A 17,500-nucleotide genomic window follows, 5' to 3' on the forward strand; every position below is an offset into this window, starting at 1 on the left:
CCTTCTGAAAACACGAATACTTTTCTCAGGGGATAGCACACGGAGAGGATCATAATCTGCGGGACCAAAATCAGCTATGGAAAGGCCACCTTCTACGACAGATTATATTACAGAGCTTCAAATTCTGGTTTGCATTAAAATGCAAATTATAGCTGGAAAGCAAGCTAAAGGTTTTCAGCACCAAACTCTAAAACAGGGAAGTCTACCAAGCTCGCTCACAGATCAATAATCTGCAAGAAAAAAGAAGGTAATGGATGTCGTACTATAAAACTGGTCAATATTAGTTCAACATACCTGGATGGTACTTTGAGAGTCAACGAGATTGGAATAATCCCATCCTGAGCACACATATCAGCAAATTTCTCCAAAAGGGTATGAGCATTGGGAATGTCCAGCTGAATGTCCGCAAATGAGTCAAACACATGCTCAAATCCCTAGGAAATAAATTCAGCATTAATTTTTACCTCTGATGTCAGAGGTGCATTTGTTTCAATGATTTTTACAAGGCTTACAGTGTGTACTGAGTTACAAATATTTCTTTAACCATGGTATAACAAACAACTATGGGAACTTCATCACTTTTTTGATAGTGTGTAGGTTCTTTAGCGCGCTCTACAAACCATGACAGAAAAGGTAAGTGAGCTTTTTGAACATTGCGTCATTGGAGTCATCAGAAGGAAAAACACTAGCAGGTCTCAAACTGAAGACAGCACATAATTCTCCATCCGTTGATCATTAGGCTACGAGTGTTGGTCACCCTGAACTTTTGCACCCAACGTAACAGTCAACACAATGATCCTTATAGATACTGTATTTAGCAAACCACCTTTGAACGTTCTTGGTAAGGTCAGATTTACCTTGTTATGGCAAACTGCAGAATTTTTTTTTTTTTAGAAATTTGTCTTGTTTTAAATGTTGATATTTTTTATTTTACTTAGCCATTACATTTTTATTTTATCGACATTGCTCAGTGACATAGGCCAATATTATTGCTGTCTTTCAGATTTCTTCTAGTAAAAGGAGATAATACAACAGCACAGGTAAGATGGCAAGCTTACATTTATAATTTGATCTGGTTTAACAATGTTGGTCTTTGAGAAGAAGTCAAAGAGGTTTTTCATCAATAGCATCACTCGTTCGTGGCCATCTTCCAGCATCATAACAATAGCCTGTCAACAGATCATGAATATTTGATAGTGAGGAACAAGCTACTTAATCCTGTCATTAAAAGAAGTTATAGAGAAAATCAAGTTTCTTAATTCAAAATCTTGAGTGCTAGCTTCCAATATTTTGTCATGACAAGTGATGAGTGACAGAGGTTATTATAGGATTTGTACTGCCAGAATTTTCTTCTCTAAAATTCTATAACAAATCTGTGCAAATACCCTTGCCAGTGTACAGCCACCCACTCTCTTGAGAGTGGCTGTACACTGGCGAGAAATACCCAAGACTAATGCTAACTTCACTCTCGTCAATCTTTTTGGACTTCATCTTTCAATGTGGATATGGTTTAAACTGATTTAGAAGTCATTACTCAAGGACAAACTTGAGAGACCTTGAGATGAATTGCTTAGTGACTAAGAATGACACTGACCCTTGAAAATGGCATGAACATTTTGGTAATAATCGAAATTTTTCTTCCTTCCTCTGTAAACACCTACATCTGTAGGCTACTAGAGAAAAAAGACAGGTTTGCCCTCAACAGTTAGAAGATCTCCACACAAGTTTTTGTTGGCTTTGGCTCTTACCTCATATATCAGTTCATGGTAGAAATGAGGAACTTCTAGGTCTTGGACACAGTGACTTGCCTGGAAAATAATAAAGCAGTTCAATCTTTGATCTTAGCTTTTGCTAATCTAGGAGGGTAAGTAAAATAGTCAAATAAATTTACACATCAGAACAACTCACTTCTTCAACATCTTCTGAAGACAAGTACTCCTTGAGCAATAACACCATCTACAGATAAATAATTCAAATTAACATTAAATGTTAACTTTTAATCTCTAACTTTTATCTGATGTTCAAGTTTTTATAATATGCAACTACACAAAAAAGGAAATGCATGTAGCTATCTATAGTAAGATCCAGTAAAGACATGCATATCCAGGAATTAGCAAAACTCCCTGCTCTTCAAACAGGATCCTGTGCATAATATGCCACATAAAATGCTACTTCCTTCCATTTCTGTTATTCTAACAGGATTGTAGAAAAACTACAAAAACTGCAACTTACAACAACAACAACATCAACAACAACAACAACAACAACAATGCAACTTTTTTTCAAAATGGCCGCCATTTAAATATTCTTTTGTTTTTATTCAAATTAGCCTTCGATGCCTTGTTCTTAACCTTTTCAAAAGAACAAGGTATCAGGGTGTAATTTGAATAAAAACAAAACAATCTCTAAATGACGGCCATTTTGGAAAAAGGTGTATGAAGTAGGACGGATACATCAGGTAGAAGTTGTAGTGGTACCATTGGTTATAGGGGCCCTTGCAACAGTCTCAAAAGACTTTGCAAAGTGGCAGGAGTACCTAGGTATACCAGATATAACTGGCAGTGCCCAGATGACCGCCTTGTTGGGAACCTCACATATCCACAGAGAGGTGCTGCGTCTCTGAGCTGCGGGAAGGAGCTGAGACGTGGCATAGAACACCCCAGCAAGAATTGAAAAATGGAGAGAATCTCATAATAATAATAATAATAATAATAATAATAATAATAATCATAACCTGACCTTCACCTGGCCTTTGAGATAAAGAGCCTTTGGCGATTACATAAGGTTAGAATCACCCCAATTATAATTGGCGCTCTTGGTACTTTCTCGACTAAACTACAGAAGTATTTGAAGGAACTGCACATTGGACTAAGCATCCACACCTTACATAAATCAGTACTGTTGGGATCCGCAGGAATTCTCCAAAGAACCCTGGAATGCTAAGGTGATGTGTCACTACCCGCTGATAGGGGATACTCCAGCAACTACTGTGATATTGCCTAATAATAATGATAATCATGATTTTTTTCACATTTCCACACGGTGGCTCTTCTATGTTACTGACTATCTATAAATAAGTACAAAGAAAAGGACTTTTGTATCCTAGTTTGGCCTCTTTCACTAACGATCATTTAGTCTCTCTCACAAATGAGGTTAAAGTGTCTAAGTTTCTTATGTTCATTGGACACTGATTGAAGGCTTTGGATGCTGAGTCTTGAATCGTTCCCTTAATGAGAGGTATACTAAGATGAGCAGCGCTGCTGGATCTCAGCTCATGATTTGGGTTGGTTCTTTGTATGGCGGCATAAAGATGGCCACTATTTTATATTACTTTCCATTAAACCTCAAAAGAGAAACAATAATCAGGCTTTTTGAAAACATAACAACTTTCTTTAATTTTCCAGACATGTTTCGACGGTACATCCGTCATCTTCAGTGTTACATATTTTGAAATCGCCGTTGAATTTAAAGCACGCGCGATCTTACAAACTTCGTTACATTGCGTTGTCAATATTGCGTATTAAATCAAAACAGAACAAAACAAAAATTTAAATGAGTGACGCTTAGTTCCTTACAGGGAGAGAGTCAGGTTAATGTGTTTCACCTGCTGGTTGAGATCGGGCTTCTCCCATTTTATATACATGGATTCCTTAAGCTTCACTTGGTACTTAGTGGCTGCAGAGTCCAGGATCTCGAAGCAATCCTGTGTGCAGGATGCCTTACAAGACTCTGAACTCTGCAGATGTTTAAAAACGTTCGAAGATCTGTCTGAAAGTAAGTGCTCGCGCACTCGTGTGGAGAAGTGTCGGCTGGTTTCACCAACATAACAAGCATTACAACTTGCACACGAAAATTTATAGACCACACGCGTGCGAAGCCCTACAGGGACAGCATCTTTCACATTAAAAAGACTCCTGACTTTGAAAGTAGTGAAGACTAACCTTATATCAATAGGTTTACATAACCGATTAGCAAGTTTGCGTATACACCTCTGTGCCGTGACTGAGAAGTGCCCAACGTAAGGGATTTTAAAGAAAAACTTAGGTGTTTCCTGGTGCTCGATTCCTGAATGAGACTGTGTTTTCCCTCCCTTGACTGCTGTCTGAATATATTTAGAAATATATTTGTTGATAAGGTTTTCAGGGAAGAGATTCCTCCGCAGAATGACAGACAATTTTTGAAGATCAGTATGGAACCCCATCCAAGTGTTGTTTATCTTAAAAGTTCTATCAATCAAGGTTTTGATTAACCCCAGTTTGTAGGTAAAGGGGCAAAAACTCAGATAACTGGTGAGCAAACCTGTGAAAGTTTTTTTCCGGTAAACGGTGGTTACACTTTGGTGCGCGTCAGTGTTATTGATTAGAACATCTAGGAAAGGTAGAACATGGTCAGCCTCCCGTTCCATTGTAAAGCGTATATTGGGGTGTTGATTGTTAATGTAATTGAAGAAAAGGGTTGCATCCCGTTCAGAGCGGAAAAGGCAAAATGTATCGTCTACGTAGCGACGATAGAATAAGACCTCTGAATCCCCGTATTGATCCAACCATATATTCTCATGGTGACCCATAAAGAGATTGGCTAGAACAGGGGCAAGGGGGGACCCCATGGCTACACCATCCACCTGGTCATAGAAGTTACCCTTGAACAGGAAGTGAGTTTCCTTGGTAGCAAACTCAAACAACCTTTTAAGATGTTGTTTACTAAGTTTCAAACCTGGGTTACCCTCAGTTATATACTTGACGGCAAGGTTAATACAATCATCTAGAGGGATGTTGGTGAAGAGGCTTTCAACATCGAAGGACACCATGAACATCCCATGCAAAGACAGCTCATTGATTTCCTTCACAAAAGTTCAGAGTCTTGTAAGGCATCCTGCACACAGGATTGCTTCGAGATCCTGGACTCTGCAGCCACTAAGTACCAAGTGAAGCTTAAGGAATCCATGTATATAAAATGGGAGAAGCCCGATCTCAACCAGCAGGTGAAACACATTAACCTGACTCTCTCCCTGTAAGGAACTAAGCGTCACTCATTTAAATTTTTGTTTTGTTCTGTTTTGATTTAATACGCAATATTGACAACGCAATGTAACGAAGTTTGTAAGATCGCGCGCGCTTTAAATTCAACGGCGATTTCAAAATATGTAACACAGAAGATGACGGATGTACCGTCGAAACATGTCTGGAAAATTAAAGAAAGTTGTTATGTTTATACGAATATCTATATTGTTGCTGCTATCTAGAGCTTTTTGAAAAGCATTGAAATAAACATTGTTTTATGTTGTGATACCTTTTTCACAAGAAGTTTTACAGGGCGTCGTCCTCCAGCCACACCCCACACACTGTCCAAACGTACCATTCCATGTTTCATCCTCAACAACACATTAGCTTCAGTCAATGCTTTCCTGTGGTGAAGATGACAAATTTCCATGGGTTTTATTGATATTTTGCTTTTGGTAGCTGGGCCTTTTCAATTTTTTAAAATATGATAAAGTGAGCGGAAGAGATGAAATGATGGTGAATGACATGATCTGTGAATATGCTCATGTCACACAAGATTTTGCAATTCTCATCCTCAAGAACTGGTGACTGACTTGGTGCTGCCATTGGCACCAATAATAATAATAATAAAAATAATGCTGATGCTGATGATGATGACAACAATAATAAATAGAGGATATTACATGGCCGTGCGGAGATACAAAATATTTTTCAACACGAAAAGAGAAATTCTGTATCTCCAAGCGGCCATGTACTATTCTATTTATTATATAAAACACCAATGAAAAACTAAATCATTTCACGAAAGGCATTGGTAATATACCGGTAATAAAGCTCTATTGGCTCAAAATAAACATTCTGGATAACAACAGAACTAAGCTAAATAGACCTTTCAGGTTTGTTCTTTCCACAGAGCGCCCAATTCGGTTGTGGTGCTCTTAGTTGTCATGTCATGGTTATAATCGTCTGAAATCTGCTGACATCAGCACCATTATTTTTTTCTTGCAGTCCCTAACAATCACAAAACTCTGGATAAACTTACTCCTGATTTGATTGAGAAGGAGGCTCTCCAACACTGGCAACAAATGCTGGAGGTAGACAGTCATCTGCGATGGCACGTGCAATGAACTTTCCCAGAAACTGAATTAAAACAAAAACTAGTTGCATACATTAGTCTGTAATATTTTCATTGCAACTTCACATAGGATTCCAATTTACATCGTTTCATCCTTTTACCAAAATGTATTGTTCGAATAATTGACAACAAAGGTCTCCGAACTCCTTCGGATCCGTGCTTTAAGAATTTGAAAATATTAAAGGTCTTAGAGATCAATTCTTTACAAACCAGTATTTTTACATTCTTGTACTGTAACCATCTACTGCCTTCGACCTTCTACAATCTTTTCACAACAGGTTCTCTTGTCCATAACTACAACACTCGATTTGCTCAGAACTTTCGAGCTATTAAGTCTCGCACAACCATAAAACAATTAAGTATTTCTTATCAAGGACCGCACTTTTGGAACTCTTTAAGCAGACATTTAATGTCCATGACTAGTGTAGCTAAATTTTAATTTTTCCTTAAATGCCAACTTTTATTGAATTATTCTAGTTAAATTACGTCAATCTCCATTTTTTCTTTTGTAAGTAGTTTTGCTTGTAAAGAAGTTGTACTACTCTTTTTTCCGGTATCCTTGTTTATACTGTAATGTATGTGTAATATTGCGTATCTTTTCCCAAATGTAACATCTAGTTTAACTAATTTTGGAGGAGCCTGGATCCTCATATAAGCCCCAGGCTTCTATAGTTCAGGCTTCCCCACCGCTATCTTTTAGTAAATTTTTCTTTTTCTCAGATTCATGTGCAAGTGGCAAAACAAATAAAACAAATAAATTAATAAAAAACTGTTAATAAATTATTGGAACATTACCTTAGGTGCCTCTGGGGTGTCTAAAGAAAGATCATCAAGGTCATCTAATAGCTGCTGGAATCCTGTAAAGGGAATGATTTTCACATTGAAAAAATAATTAATTGTAATTAACTCTAAACTTTCCCCATCTTAATCTTAACAACCTTACCTTTTGCAATATCATGTTGGCTAAGGTGTTTGCCATAGAGATCCGAGATCAAAATTGATGCCATCTCTCTCTGAGTTGCCTAGCAAGCAGAAGATAAGGTTGACGAGAAATATTCCTTCCTAAATCTTTTATAAATTACAAAGAGTCCATACTAAACAAGATTAGTCTACATTAAAGCGCAACAATAAAAAGTATTATTCATCTGCTGGTTTGGTCATTGAATTTTAACCCATTGACTCCTGGGAGTGAGACTTGATAGATTTTACTCATCAATTGGAGGGGGGAGGGGGAGGGGTATTTCAGGAAGCAAGGGGTTAACTTATAACAATCACTTTATGAACTCTTTAGATACTCAATTGACAACTCCCCGGGATTGGGACTTTTCTGGGCCAATGAAATACAATCAACAAAACATTCAGAACACAACAACAACTGTTAAGAACCCCATCTGTCCAGTTGGCTATTTGCAAGTGCGGCTGAGAAGTTGAACCAGGGATTACAAGGAAAAAGTTCGACAAGTGGCCGGAACGAGTCTTGAAGCCGGGAACTCCAGACCTCAAGGCAAGCGTCCTAACCACTAGGCCGCACTGCTTCCTCTGAGAGTGACACTTACAGATTTTACTCTAATGTCTCACAATTTTACTTGTCAATGGAGACCACTTTAAGGATGAATGGATTTAAGTCATGAGGATATAACCCACTGGTTAAGTGCTCTACCTCAAGGGTAGACTACAATGGATATACAATATATCAGGGCTAATACGAAAATACCAGGAAAGTAGCCTCTCATAGCAGAATTGAGACGCAATGAACTCAACACACACACACACATGGCCTCTGGCCTGGGAATTGATCTCTGAAGCCAGCAGTGGAAGGCAAGTGCTCTCACCACTGAGCCAACACTGCTCCCAATGACATGTAATCTGCACAAAACATTGCTCTTTAATTTGATCATTGCGTTAGTAATAATTACTATATTACCTTCTTCTCCAAAGCAAGACTGATGGCTATTGCTGGAACCTAGATTCCAGGAAACAAAACACTTTTAATTAGTTTTTATACATTTTCTAATATTTCCAATAGTCAGGACACAAAAAGAATCACAAACCAAACTTCAACCTTGCCAGAGTCCCTTTCAGCACTATAGTTCCAACAGTATACAGAAAATCAAAACTAATGTGATAATCTGATGGAATATCGAGGATTGAAGGCACCAGGCTCTGATTGGCTAACTCAAACTCTGAATACCCTTTGCTATTCACCTCCGAGCAACTCTCGCTGGATTTGCGCCAGAAAATATTGTAATCGTTACAGGAATAAATGTGTGAAAATCATCTTTTTGTGCTATTATTATCTCATTGTTTAAGTATATACATGTACTAAAATTTGTGGCTTGGTATTATTAAAATATCCACCACTAGCCGCCTCCACTTCAGTGAATAGTTGTTAATAGCCACCACAAGTTTTCTTGTACTTCTGTTCTGAAGCATTTAAACTGTTAATGTTGGAAGTTGACTAAGGGTGACTTGAAACCTGGTCCAAACGTCAAATAATAATAATTAATGAACCATTTAATTATAACTGCTTCAAGGTTCTTGGCAAGTATGCTCTAGCAATTCTAATCACCATCCCTTTATGTTAAAAAAAGTATCATGTTTAACCTGGGACTTTCCTGCAGATGATAAGTGACTCGATCCCTAAGTTACAAACAAGCTGATTATTTCACTTTGCAAATTAATCAAAGAGTATATCCTGCAAGAGCACTGACCTTATATTTGCTTGAAGAAATGTTGAGTTCAGAAAGTGACATCTGTTGATTATCAGAAGAGAAAAAAAGACTTTTAAATTACAATCTTCACACATGAATCATTAAGAACCATTAATGAAATATTAGTGACGCTAAGTTGAGGTAGTGAAAACTATCTGAACAAATACATGAAAATACACCCAGGACCCATTGAGGTGCAGACCTTGTGAAGCAAAACCAGATGTTGTTAGCCAACAATCTATTGCTTATCAAATATTTGAATGTGACTTGAGCAACGCAGGTTATGTTGGCTACACACGAAGTAACCTACATCAGCGTGTCAAGGAACACAAACATCCACCTTCTTCCATTGGCAAGCACCTCTGCAAAAAACATGGCTTGATTCCCACGGATCAGAGAATTTTAGCGTTATTAAAAAGTGCAGCACCAACATTGCTTAATTTTGACATGTTTTGGTCAAATTATTAACATTCACCTGAAATCTAGCTGGAATGTTCCATGTGACTCAAATTAGTGCAAAAGTATTTAAATGATTGTCTTTCATGACACATTTTTAACATTTTCTTTGTCACATGTTATTGGTTATTTCTTTTTTTCCCATTTTAAACATTTTTATACTAATGTAATTTTACACCTCTACTATATTCTTATTACCCATGATTTTCACCCTGATAAGAATTAAAACGTTATGCACATGCAGTTCTGAAGTTACAGTGTTTAGAGACTTGTATGGCACAAAAACAATCATATCTAGCATCATGATAAACTCACCGCCACATCATCAGTTTCCCCATGCTCAAAGTACTCCTGTAGAAATGCAATAAATGCAAAAATAGTTGCGGACAAACTTGCCTTGATTTTAGAATAATATGTAAAACTTCACATAATTATTTCAAAGTGCCCCTGCGATAAAAAAAAATCACTTCTTATTTTCTTCAGATTTTGAAAGTGTGTTTGCTTCAACACCTGACTGGCAAAATTACAACTATGGTCACTTAGTGTTTAGTTAACACAGTTTTGAAACCCAAAGAAAAATAAGAATTGATTTTATGGTCACAGTGGCACTTTAAAACTTTGATGTTTTTTCAGATAATTTTAATTGTACAGTATGTAATATAATAATTATAATTACTTCTGGTCTAGTCAGCTTGGGACTTAATATTAACTGGGACTTTTTTGGCATTAACAAGAAAAATGAGTCTGGACCCCTGCTGTCTGATCTAGATATTTCTTAACAACACAATACACTTCCCCTATAGATGCAGTGTCTCAGTTTCTTTGGAAACAGAGGATGAAATTAAAAACAAACAACCATTTCCTGCAAGTCCTACCTGCACAATAGGAGTGACATTCTTGCTAAACTCCTCTTCAGTCAGCTCTGGCTCAACCACTTCCATGGTAAAGGGTTCCTAACAAAGCATTATAAGTTAGTCAAACCATAAGTGTCATACCAAGACACAAATTAACATTCTTATTCTTATTAATAGCAGAGCTCCGTGAGGCATGCACACCAAGCACCATGGGTAAGAAAATATAGTACTCCATCTGTGCGATAAAACTTGGTTTTGGTCACCGTTTCTCCACCCCTGCATGTATGCCATTGTGAAACTCTGTGGTGCCACCTGAATTTTTTTGGTGGGAACATCTTTGACACTGGACATCCATGTTATGGTTAATTGATACCTGTCAAAACAAGGTATCCGCTGACCAGTATCACACAAACATTTATTGCAGGTTCAAGTTTAAAGCTCACTGGGTCAGTTTTTGGTTACTGGTTTTCCATTGGATAGCAGGCTGAAGCCAGGTTAACTTATTGTAAGAATAAATAACACGGGAGCTCTGCTTTTCAGCTTGACTAAATCTGTATATTATGCCAACGGGGACTCTCAATAAAGTGTTAGTACCGGTAAGAGGTAATTTCCCCAATTGCAATTATTATTGCTAACCGTATAGTGATCAGCATAACAACCGATCCTTACACATTTTAAGAAGAGAAAATGTTATGTACTTTGATTTTAAGACTTATTTCAAGGACTCTCAAACCCCAGCAACTTAAAGGGAACCTCCACTTCTACAAAAAAGTAACTTTAAATCACAGGAAATAATCTTTACAGTCAAATCTGTCTAATTTAAGCCTTTGTATCCAAAACAAATACCGTATTTACCCGTGTATAAGTCGATTCCGTGTATAAGTCGACCCCCCATTTTTGATGGCAAAAAAAGCAATTTCTTAATTTGGTTGTTCAATGTTACTGGGACACTAATCTTGTATTCTTCGATTTCTGGATTTGTGGATACACAAAAAAATCAGGGCCTCAAGCGCTTAATAGTTTTGTGGTTCAGCAGTTGTTGTATATGCAGGCATTTTGTCCTTGAGTTTCGAAAAAGTTCTCAGAAAATCGAACATGTAAACCTCAAACTAACCTGTTTCATTGTTCAACGATAAAGGGCTTCAGAGGATAAGCACAACATCACAGAAGCAGGAGTCAATCTTTGAAAATAACTTGCGAACGATGCGAAAACGTTCAAGGTTTAATTGGTCCTTGACTTATAATTTCTCACATGACAAACAAAACAAAACTCATAAACCAAACAATACGAAGTTTGCAAAAGCATTTAAATCAGCCAGGTTTGTATAAGAATAAAAAACAATCATTACCAACCAGCATTTTCACGCAACACGAGGTATTGCACCAAGTTACTACGCCGTTGAACGATCGCATTTGTTTGAAGAAACAGAAATGCCTTTCAGAGCTTTCCACCTTTGGAAAACAAAAATTTCCAGTGTCTATTTCATATTTGTGCTTGTGAGTATCTTCAACATTTAGATTTGGACAAATCCTTTTTCATTTCAACTGGAATTGCTCACATTCATTTTGGAAGTCTTTTGTGGCTTTGTCCACTGCGTTCACGTGTTATGCCCAAGACAACATTATTATGTTAATTTTGAATAAATTACTTAGCTGGAACTTGGCTCAAAATCTTTGACCCGTGTATAAGTCGAGGGCGATTTTTGGAGCTTCTTTTGAGGCCATAGAAGGTCGACTTATACACAGGTAAATACGGTAAGTTTTAGAATCGCTTGTTTTTGTTTTCAAATTTTGCAGGTGCTGTTATATTGAATAATAATTAATGTGACATGTTACGGTTGCCCTATTGCTATTAGATACTAGACCCTCCGTGAGGGTACACTGGGTTGCCTGTGGTACGTGCAGCCCCGGAGGTGGGGGGGGTGGGGGGGGGGACTCCCATTTGGAACACACGGGGATGCTAGTCGGAAATTTTAAATTTAACCCCTGAAGGAGACCATCTGGGAGTGGCTCAAGCTTTTTGTGACTCCTAAAGGAGACCAATCTGGGCGTGACTTAAGCAAATTTTGACCTTGGCGGCTTAAAATATTGGCGCTTTGCCCGAAACACCCTAAGCGAGACCAAAATCCAAAATTTACACCCCTAAGCGAGACGACGAGCATCCCCGTCTGTTTCATATGGGATTCCCCCCCCCCCCCCCCCCCCCGGGCTTGCAAAAACTAACCAAAAGGTAATTAACAGGTCCTCACACGTTCGTACGACGAAACAGATCCTTTTCTGAGGTTAAAAACCTGGCTACTGGCCTAACTCTTCTTCCTACTTTCCCAACCGCGAGAAAACCGCGGTAAATCAGCCATCGCCAAAAAATGTTTTTTTTTTCTCAAAAAATATTTAAGTTAGGGGGAAAAAATACATCATTTTAAAGCTAAGAAAATAAGCTTTCCAACAGCATATAACTTATTTACAGAAAACTGAAACATTTTATAAAAGCGAAAGTTGAACGAAAAAATTTAAGAAAAATAACAGTAAAATATGTTTTCTAGGCAAAATTTGGTCATTTTAGCGTTGATTACGAATTTTTGGATGCAAAACTAATATTTTCTGCAATTTATCTGCCTTCTTGGACATAAATTCGACCGAAAACTGATAAGGCACGAATATTTTTAGATTTTTAGGAATAATAGATAACGTGGTTCAATGCGTAATGTGATAATGCGATAAAAGTGTCAAATTTGCGACCCATTGCTAACGGCAACGGAAGCGATCGCATTACGAATAATTAACCTCTGTTGCCAAAAACCACTCAAATAACCGGTCAGTGTAAAACGCAGACTGCAGACTGCAGACCAGGGATAAAATGCAGACTCAGGGTAAAATGCAGACTGCAGACTGTGGGTTAGTAAAATAATAATGAAAAAAGAGTTATAAGAGTGTTAGTAGCCGTTTGTACTTTCACACTGAAACCCCAACACAGCTCCCATCGCTTTGGTTGCCCCACCGCATGTTTTATCGAACTCTGTAAGAATTGAAGCTGTTTGAATCCTTGTTGTTGTTTGAAAAAGGACAGTTTCATTAAGTGAGTTGCTTTTAGGCAAAGAAGTCACCACCCCGTAATTCATATGCCCAAGATACCGGGTTTTTGTAAGTTTCTTTTTCTGTCAAGTGTGATAAAGTTTGACAATGAAATGAGCGAAGTCAAAACAAAGATCACAATCGCCCAACTCTTGTTTATGCAAAGTCAAAATTTACTCTCCAAGACGTGTACGACGTGATTTATCACCAGGTAATTCCATCATTTTGGAAATAGCAGCTACTTTATTATTCATCTGCGTCACAAGTTTTCACTGATTTTGGGGCTCATTTTGTTGAAACTCAAGCACGTTTCCAACAGGCCTGTGAACCCTTCCTGCTTACAGAGCAATACTAAAAAACTTCTCCCATATCACATTTGAACCTTAAGCTCGAAAATTCAATACACTACATGATATTATAATTCACAAAGGCAGAAAATACCACAGAATCCTTTTCCAGCGAAAATTTTATTGAAACAAACAACATATTTGCTCTTAGAGGCGAAAACCTCTTCCTATTTGAGTGCGTGCGTGAAGACAAGAAACTCAATTGTGTCAAATTACCATGTACTTCAGGTAAATACTGCTCACTTTGATTTCGTCTCGACGGGCGATAGATTGTTGTCGAAGTCCAGTACTCGTCGCTTTTGAGATTCATGCCTAGTTTATCCAACTGACTTTCCATTATTGAGCTCCATAAGGGTATATTTTGTTTAAGGATCCACTAAAACGCCATTCGCGTTGCATGACTTTCGACGCCATTGCAGGCTAAGTTAATGATTCTACTGTGTCCACAAGAGAAATCTACGCAGTTCCACTACCCTCTCGATCCTAAGAAAATACGCGCAGAAGGCTCTATACACAAAGACACTACTTACCAGGGGAGTGACAGGCAAGACTTTTACCGACACGGAAAAAAAAAAAAAAAAAAAAAAAAGAAAACAAACAAACTAAACGTAGACCTCGACTGGGTTTGCCTTATAAGGCAACCCAGTAAAAAGCTCTTTGTGTTGGAACAATAGGGCAACCGTAACACATCACAATTATTCAATGTGGTGGCACCCGCGAAATTTGAAAGTGAAAATAAGCGATTTTAAAATTCAGATGTCCTGATATACACACTTTTTTACAACAAATTTTGAACAAATTTGTTTTGAAACATAGTTGCCTTTGGTTTAAAGTTCTTCCGTAGCAAGAGGGGAGGTTCCCTTTAAGTTCAATGCTCTCAGTATCTGCAATGAGTTTCTTCGGTTCTTAAAAACCCTGATCCCAGTGTCATATCACAGTTGATCAAAATGCGTTTTGGCTAGTGTGACTCCTTTCTATGCTTTTATCTAATCAACTAATCTTTTTGTCTCCAACAATGTCCAATGAAAAAGTCTTTTAATTTACAATGTTTCAGCAACTCTCTCCAGTTCTAGTTTCAGTTCCAGTGGCAGATCAAGAGGACAGGCTGGGCATGGGCCCCACCTAATGTTTGGATGTTAAAAGTAAAGCCCTTTTCAAAAGGTCTTGCAAACTCACCAAAAACCATGAAAGAGCAGAAGATTTTAGCTCTTGGTCTGGATCAGTCACTGAGTTCCAGTTGCACTTTGGAGTAAAATAAAAACTGTCTAAAAATCGTTTTCACAAGGACTGTTTATTAGACACTTACATCTTCATCTTCCTCAGATTCATAGTTTGGATCATGCTGATCTGTGACCTTAAGATCTTCTTCACTTAAATATTCACCAATGGCTCCCCAAGTACCCTTCCCTCCTGCTCCACCTGTTGAAACATAACAAACAGCAAGTTGCATGTATCAAAGAATACTAGTGATGTTTACAGTAAGAATTGGCCTGAGGTCATTTGAAAACTCAAGGCAAAGCTGAGAGTTTAAAGAAACCAAGTTCTCCTTGCCAGATGATCCTGAAAAGCAACAACTTGAGTGTTCAGGCAAGGATCTCGGAACACATAACATAGAGTTTTCAATGAGGCACCATTGCACAAGTCTTGAAACAAAATAACACACAAATCTCCTATTTTGTCACTTACTTCAATTTTCTAGTCTATAGAATCTGTAGATAGTAGAATCCACAGATACTATGGGTTTTTTATTCAAATTTGGTGGATGCCAGACAGGTAACGGTGTAATTTGATTCCAATTTCACTTCACATATCCCTCTCCAGGGGGTTACCATAAATTGTATTATATACTGCACATATCACTAAGTCTCAAGACGGTTTACAATAATTCTTTCCCTAACATGAGATCGGACATCAGCTTGTTAAGGCAGCTCTGGCAGCCAGTCTATCAGTCCATATTTGATCTCACCTACCCACCCAACCCACACATGTATGTGAAAAGAGGACAGACCACAACACTGGGCTTCTCCCCCCTATTCTTCACAAACATTGTGACAGAGTGCTTTAATGTCCCAATGTTGATTAACAGGAAAGGTTGTGAAATGGGGCCTATGGTTTATAGTCCTTATGTGAAGAGGACTTGAGAGTCTAACCATGTGCCAGTGTAATTACAAAGGCAGCATTTTCTCCTCCCATATGAGTGTTGGTCTGGCCAGAGTTGAACTCATGACCTCCCGAATGGCAGCAGATGCACAACAAACTGAGCCACCTATGCTCGGTGAATTTACAGGAATAACTGCATGAAAGGTTGTCCTTAGCTACAAGAAAGATTACCATAGTCTTCTCTTTAAGGTCACTGTAAGCTGTAAGTCCCATCTAATGACTGTGGGACATTAAAAATACCAAACACAAATAGTAGGACACAGCGTTTCCAGTGCTGTGGTCTTGCTTTGCCCTTGCCAATTTAGTTGGCTTGCCAAAAACCAAGTCTGAATGGAATGTGGATTGACGGGACCATATAACTGTAATGGGCCATAACCCGTAACACCTGTTACGGCTGAGCCCAGTCAATGTTACAGGTGATGGTTGCTGCAGAATGAATATTCATGGGGAAAAACAAATTGAAATTTGTTTGTAAACATTTACCTTCTATAGAAAATATACCCTGTGCGTCGCTCTAACCAACTGAGCTATGAAACCACTGATGTTGGGAGCTGGTCATTTGTGGGTTCCAATGTTCCCGCAGTTCATACATAATCAATTTCATATATCATTTCAATATATCATTTCATCGCTGAGTCATTCCTCACGGGAACATTGGAACCCACAAATGACCAGCTCCCAACGTCAGTGGGTTCATAGCTCAGTTAGTTAGAGCGTTGCACTGGTATCGCGAGGTCATGGGTTCAATCCCCATTGAATTCCTGAATTTTTTAGGCTTTTTTACGCAATTGCAAAAAATTGCGTTCATAACTGCGAGGATCAAAGCTTCACTTGATTATTATTACTATTATTATGCTGGGATTCTGGTAGTAAAAGTCTAAAACAACTCGCGTAAACGTTGTAAAAGAAATAAATGTAAAAAAGAGGAAATGACGTCACGAGGTGAACTAGCAAGTCGCATCCATGTCAGATGTGCAGCAAAACATGAAGCAACGTTACCGCACAATCTTTGTTGACCTTAGTTTTCTCTTTGGCAAAAGTCTGTTAAAAAATCGGGAGAAAAGACGACATAATTAAGCATATTGATTGGCCTTCGCCGAGAATTTTCACCAGGGACGAATATTTTCCATCGCGCGAAATGAACACTGTGTACACAATGAAAATTGACTTGTAACGGAACACCTTGACCTTCAAAGAAAGTTGCTCGTTTCCTCCGCAAAGCAAAATGCATGTGGAAGGCTTCTTTTTAAAAGGGCCTTATAACACAATCCTCACACACTAATAAACTTCAATCTAGTTAGTCCGCATGAGTTCAAAAGATGGACTTGAATGTATCCGAAGTCTGAAAGTAAAACATCGAAAGAAAAAGCACTTTGCATGAGCTCAATTTGACGTAGGTCATTTGAAAGCTTCTGTTCAAACACCTAACACTTGCATGATAAAAAGCTCATAATAAAGAAGCAATATTGTACAAGTACGGGTTTGTTGTACAATTTTAAGCTAATTTGCATCAACTCCAATTATGTAAGCTTAACTCCTGCAACCTCAAATGCACTTATATGCAACACTTTTCAGCTTCCAGTATTCAAAACACTACCAGTGGAGATTTTTAATGGTCAACTGAACAAACTTCGCGTTTTGCCGACTGTGAATTGACTGTACTGTTGGCCCCGTGGTCACTATTGGGATCAACCGCACGAAATGCAATATTCATGAACTCGAAGACGTGTTTTGCAACGTACGACAACTTGGTTATCGAATGATC

The 17,500-nt window shown here is 38.1% G+C and overlaps 1 protein-coding gene across 1 annotated transcript in view; it reads right to left on the reverse strand.

Annotated features, from left to right (window-relative positions):
• Positions 1 to 17,500, reverse strand: part of LOC138006325 (programmed cell death protein 4-like) — an 18,984-nt gene that overhangs the window by 902 nt on the left and 582 nt on the right. Inside the window, exons 2-14 of the mRNA XM_068852583.1 lie at positions 14,882 to 14,994; positions 10,178 to 10,255; positions 9,618 to 9,653; positions 8,847 to 8,888; positions 8,060 to 8,098; positions 7,079 to 7,157; positions 6,931 to 6,992; positions 6,043 to 6,140; positions 5,290 to 5,404; positions 1,909 to 1,956; positions 1,749 to 1,808; positions 1,059 to 1,169; positions 295 to 434 (exon numbers count right to left, since the gene is read on the reverse strand). Coding sequence (XP_068708684.1) covers positions 295 to 434; positions 1,059 to 1,169; positions 1,749 to 1,808; positions 1,909 to 1,956; positions 5,290 to 5,404; positions 6,043 to 6,140; positions 6,931 to 6,992; positions 7,079 to 7,157; positions 8,060 to 8,098; positions 8,847 to 8,888; positions 9,618 to 9,653; positions 10,178 to 10,255; positions 14,882 to 14,994 — 1,021 coding nt within the window. The remainder of the gene's footprint in view (positions 1 to 294; positions 435 to 1,058; positions 1,170 to 1,748; positions 1,809 to 1,908; positions 1,957 to 5,289; positions 5,405 to 6,042; positions 6,141 to 6,930; positions 6,993 to 7,078; positions 7,158 to 8,059; positions 8,099 to 8,846; positions 8,889 to 9,617; positions 9,654 to 10,177; positions 10,256 to 14,881; positions 14,995 to 17,500) is intronic.

Source organism: Montipora foliosa, chromosome 6 (assembly GCF_036669935.1).
Source record: "Montipora foliosa isolate CH-2021 chromosome 6, ASM3666993v2, whole genome shotgun sequence".
NCBI classification, from domain to species: Eukaryota; Metazoa; Cnidaria; class Anthozoa; order Scleractinia; family Acroporidae; genus Montipora; species Montipora foliosa.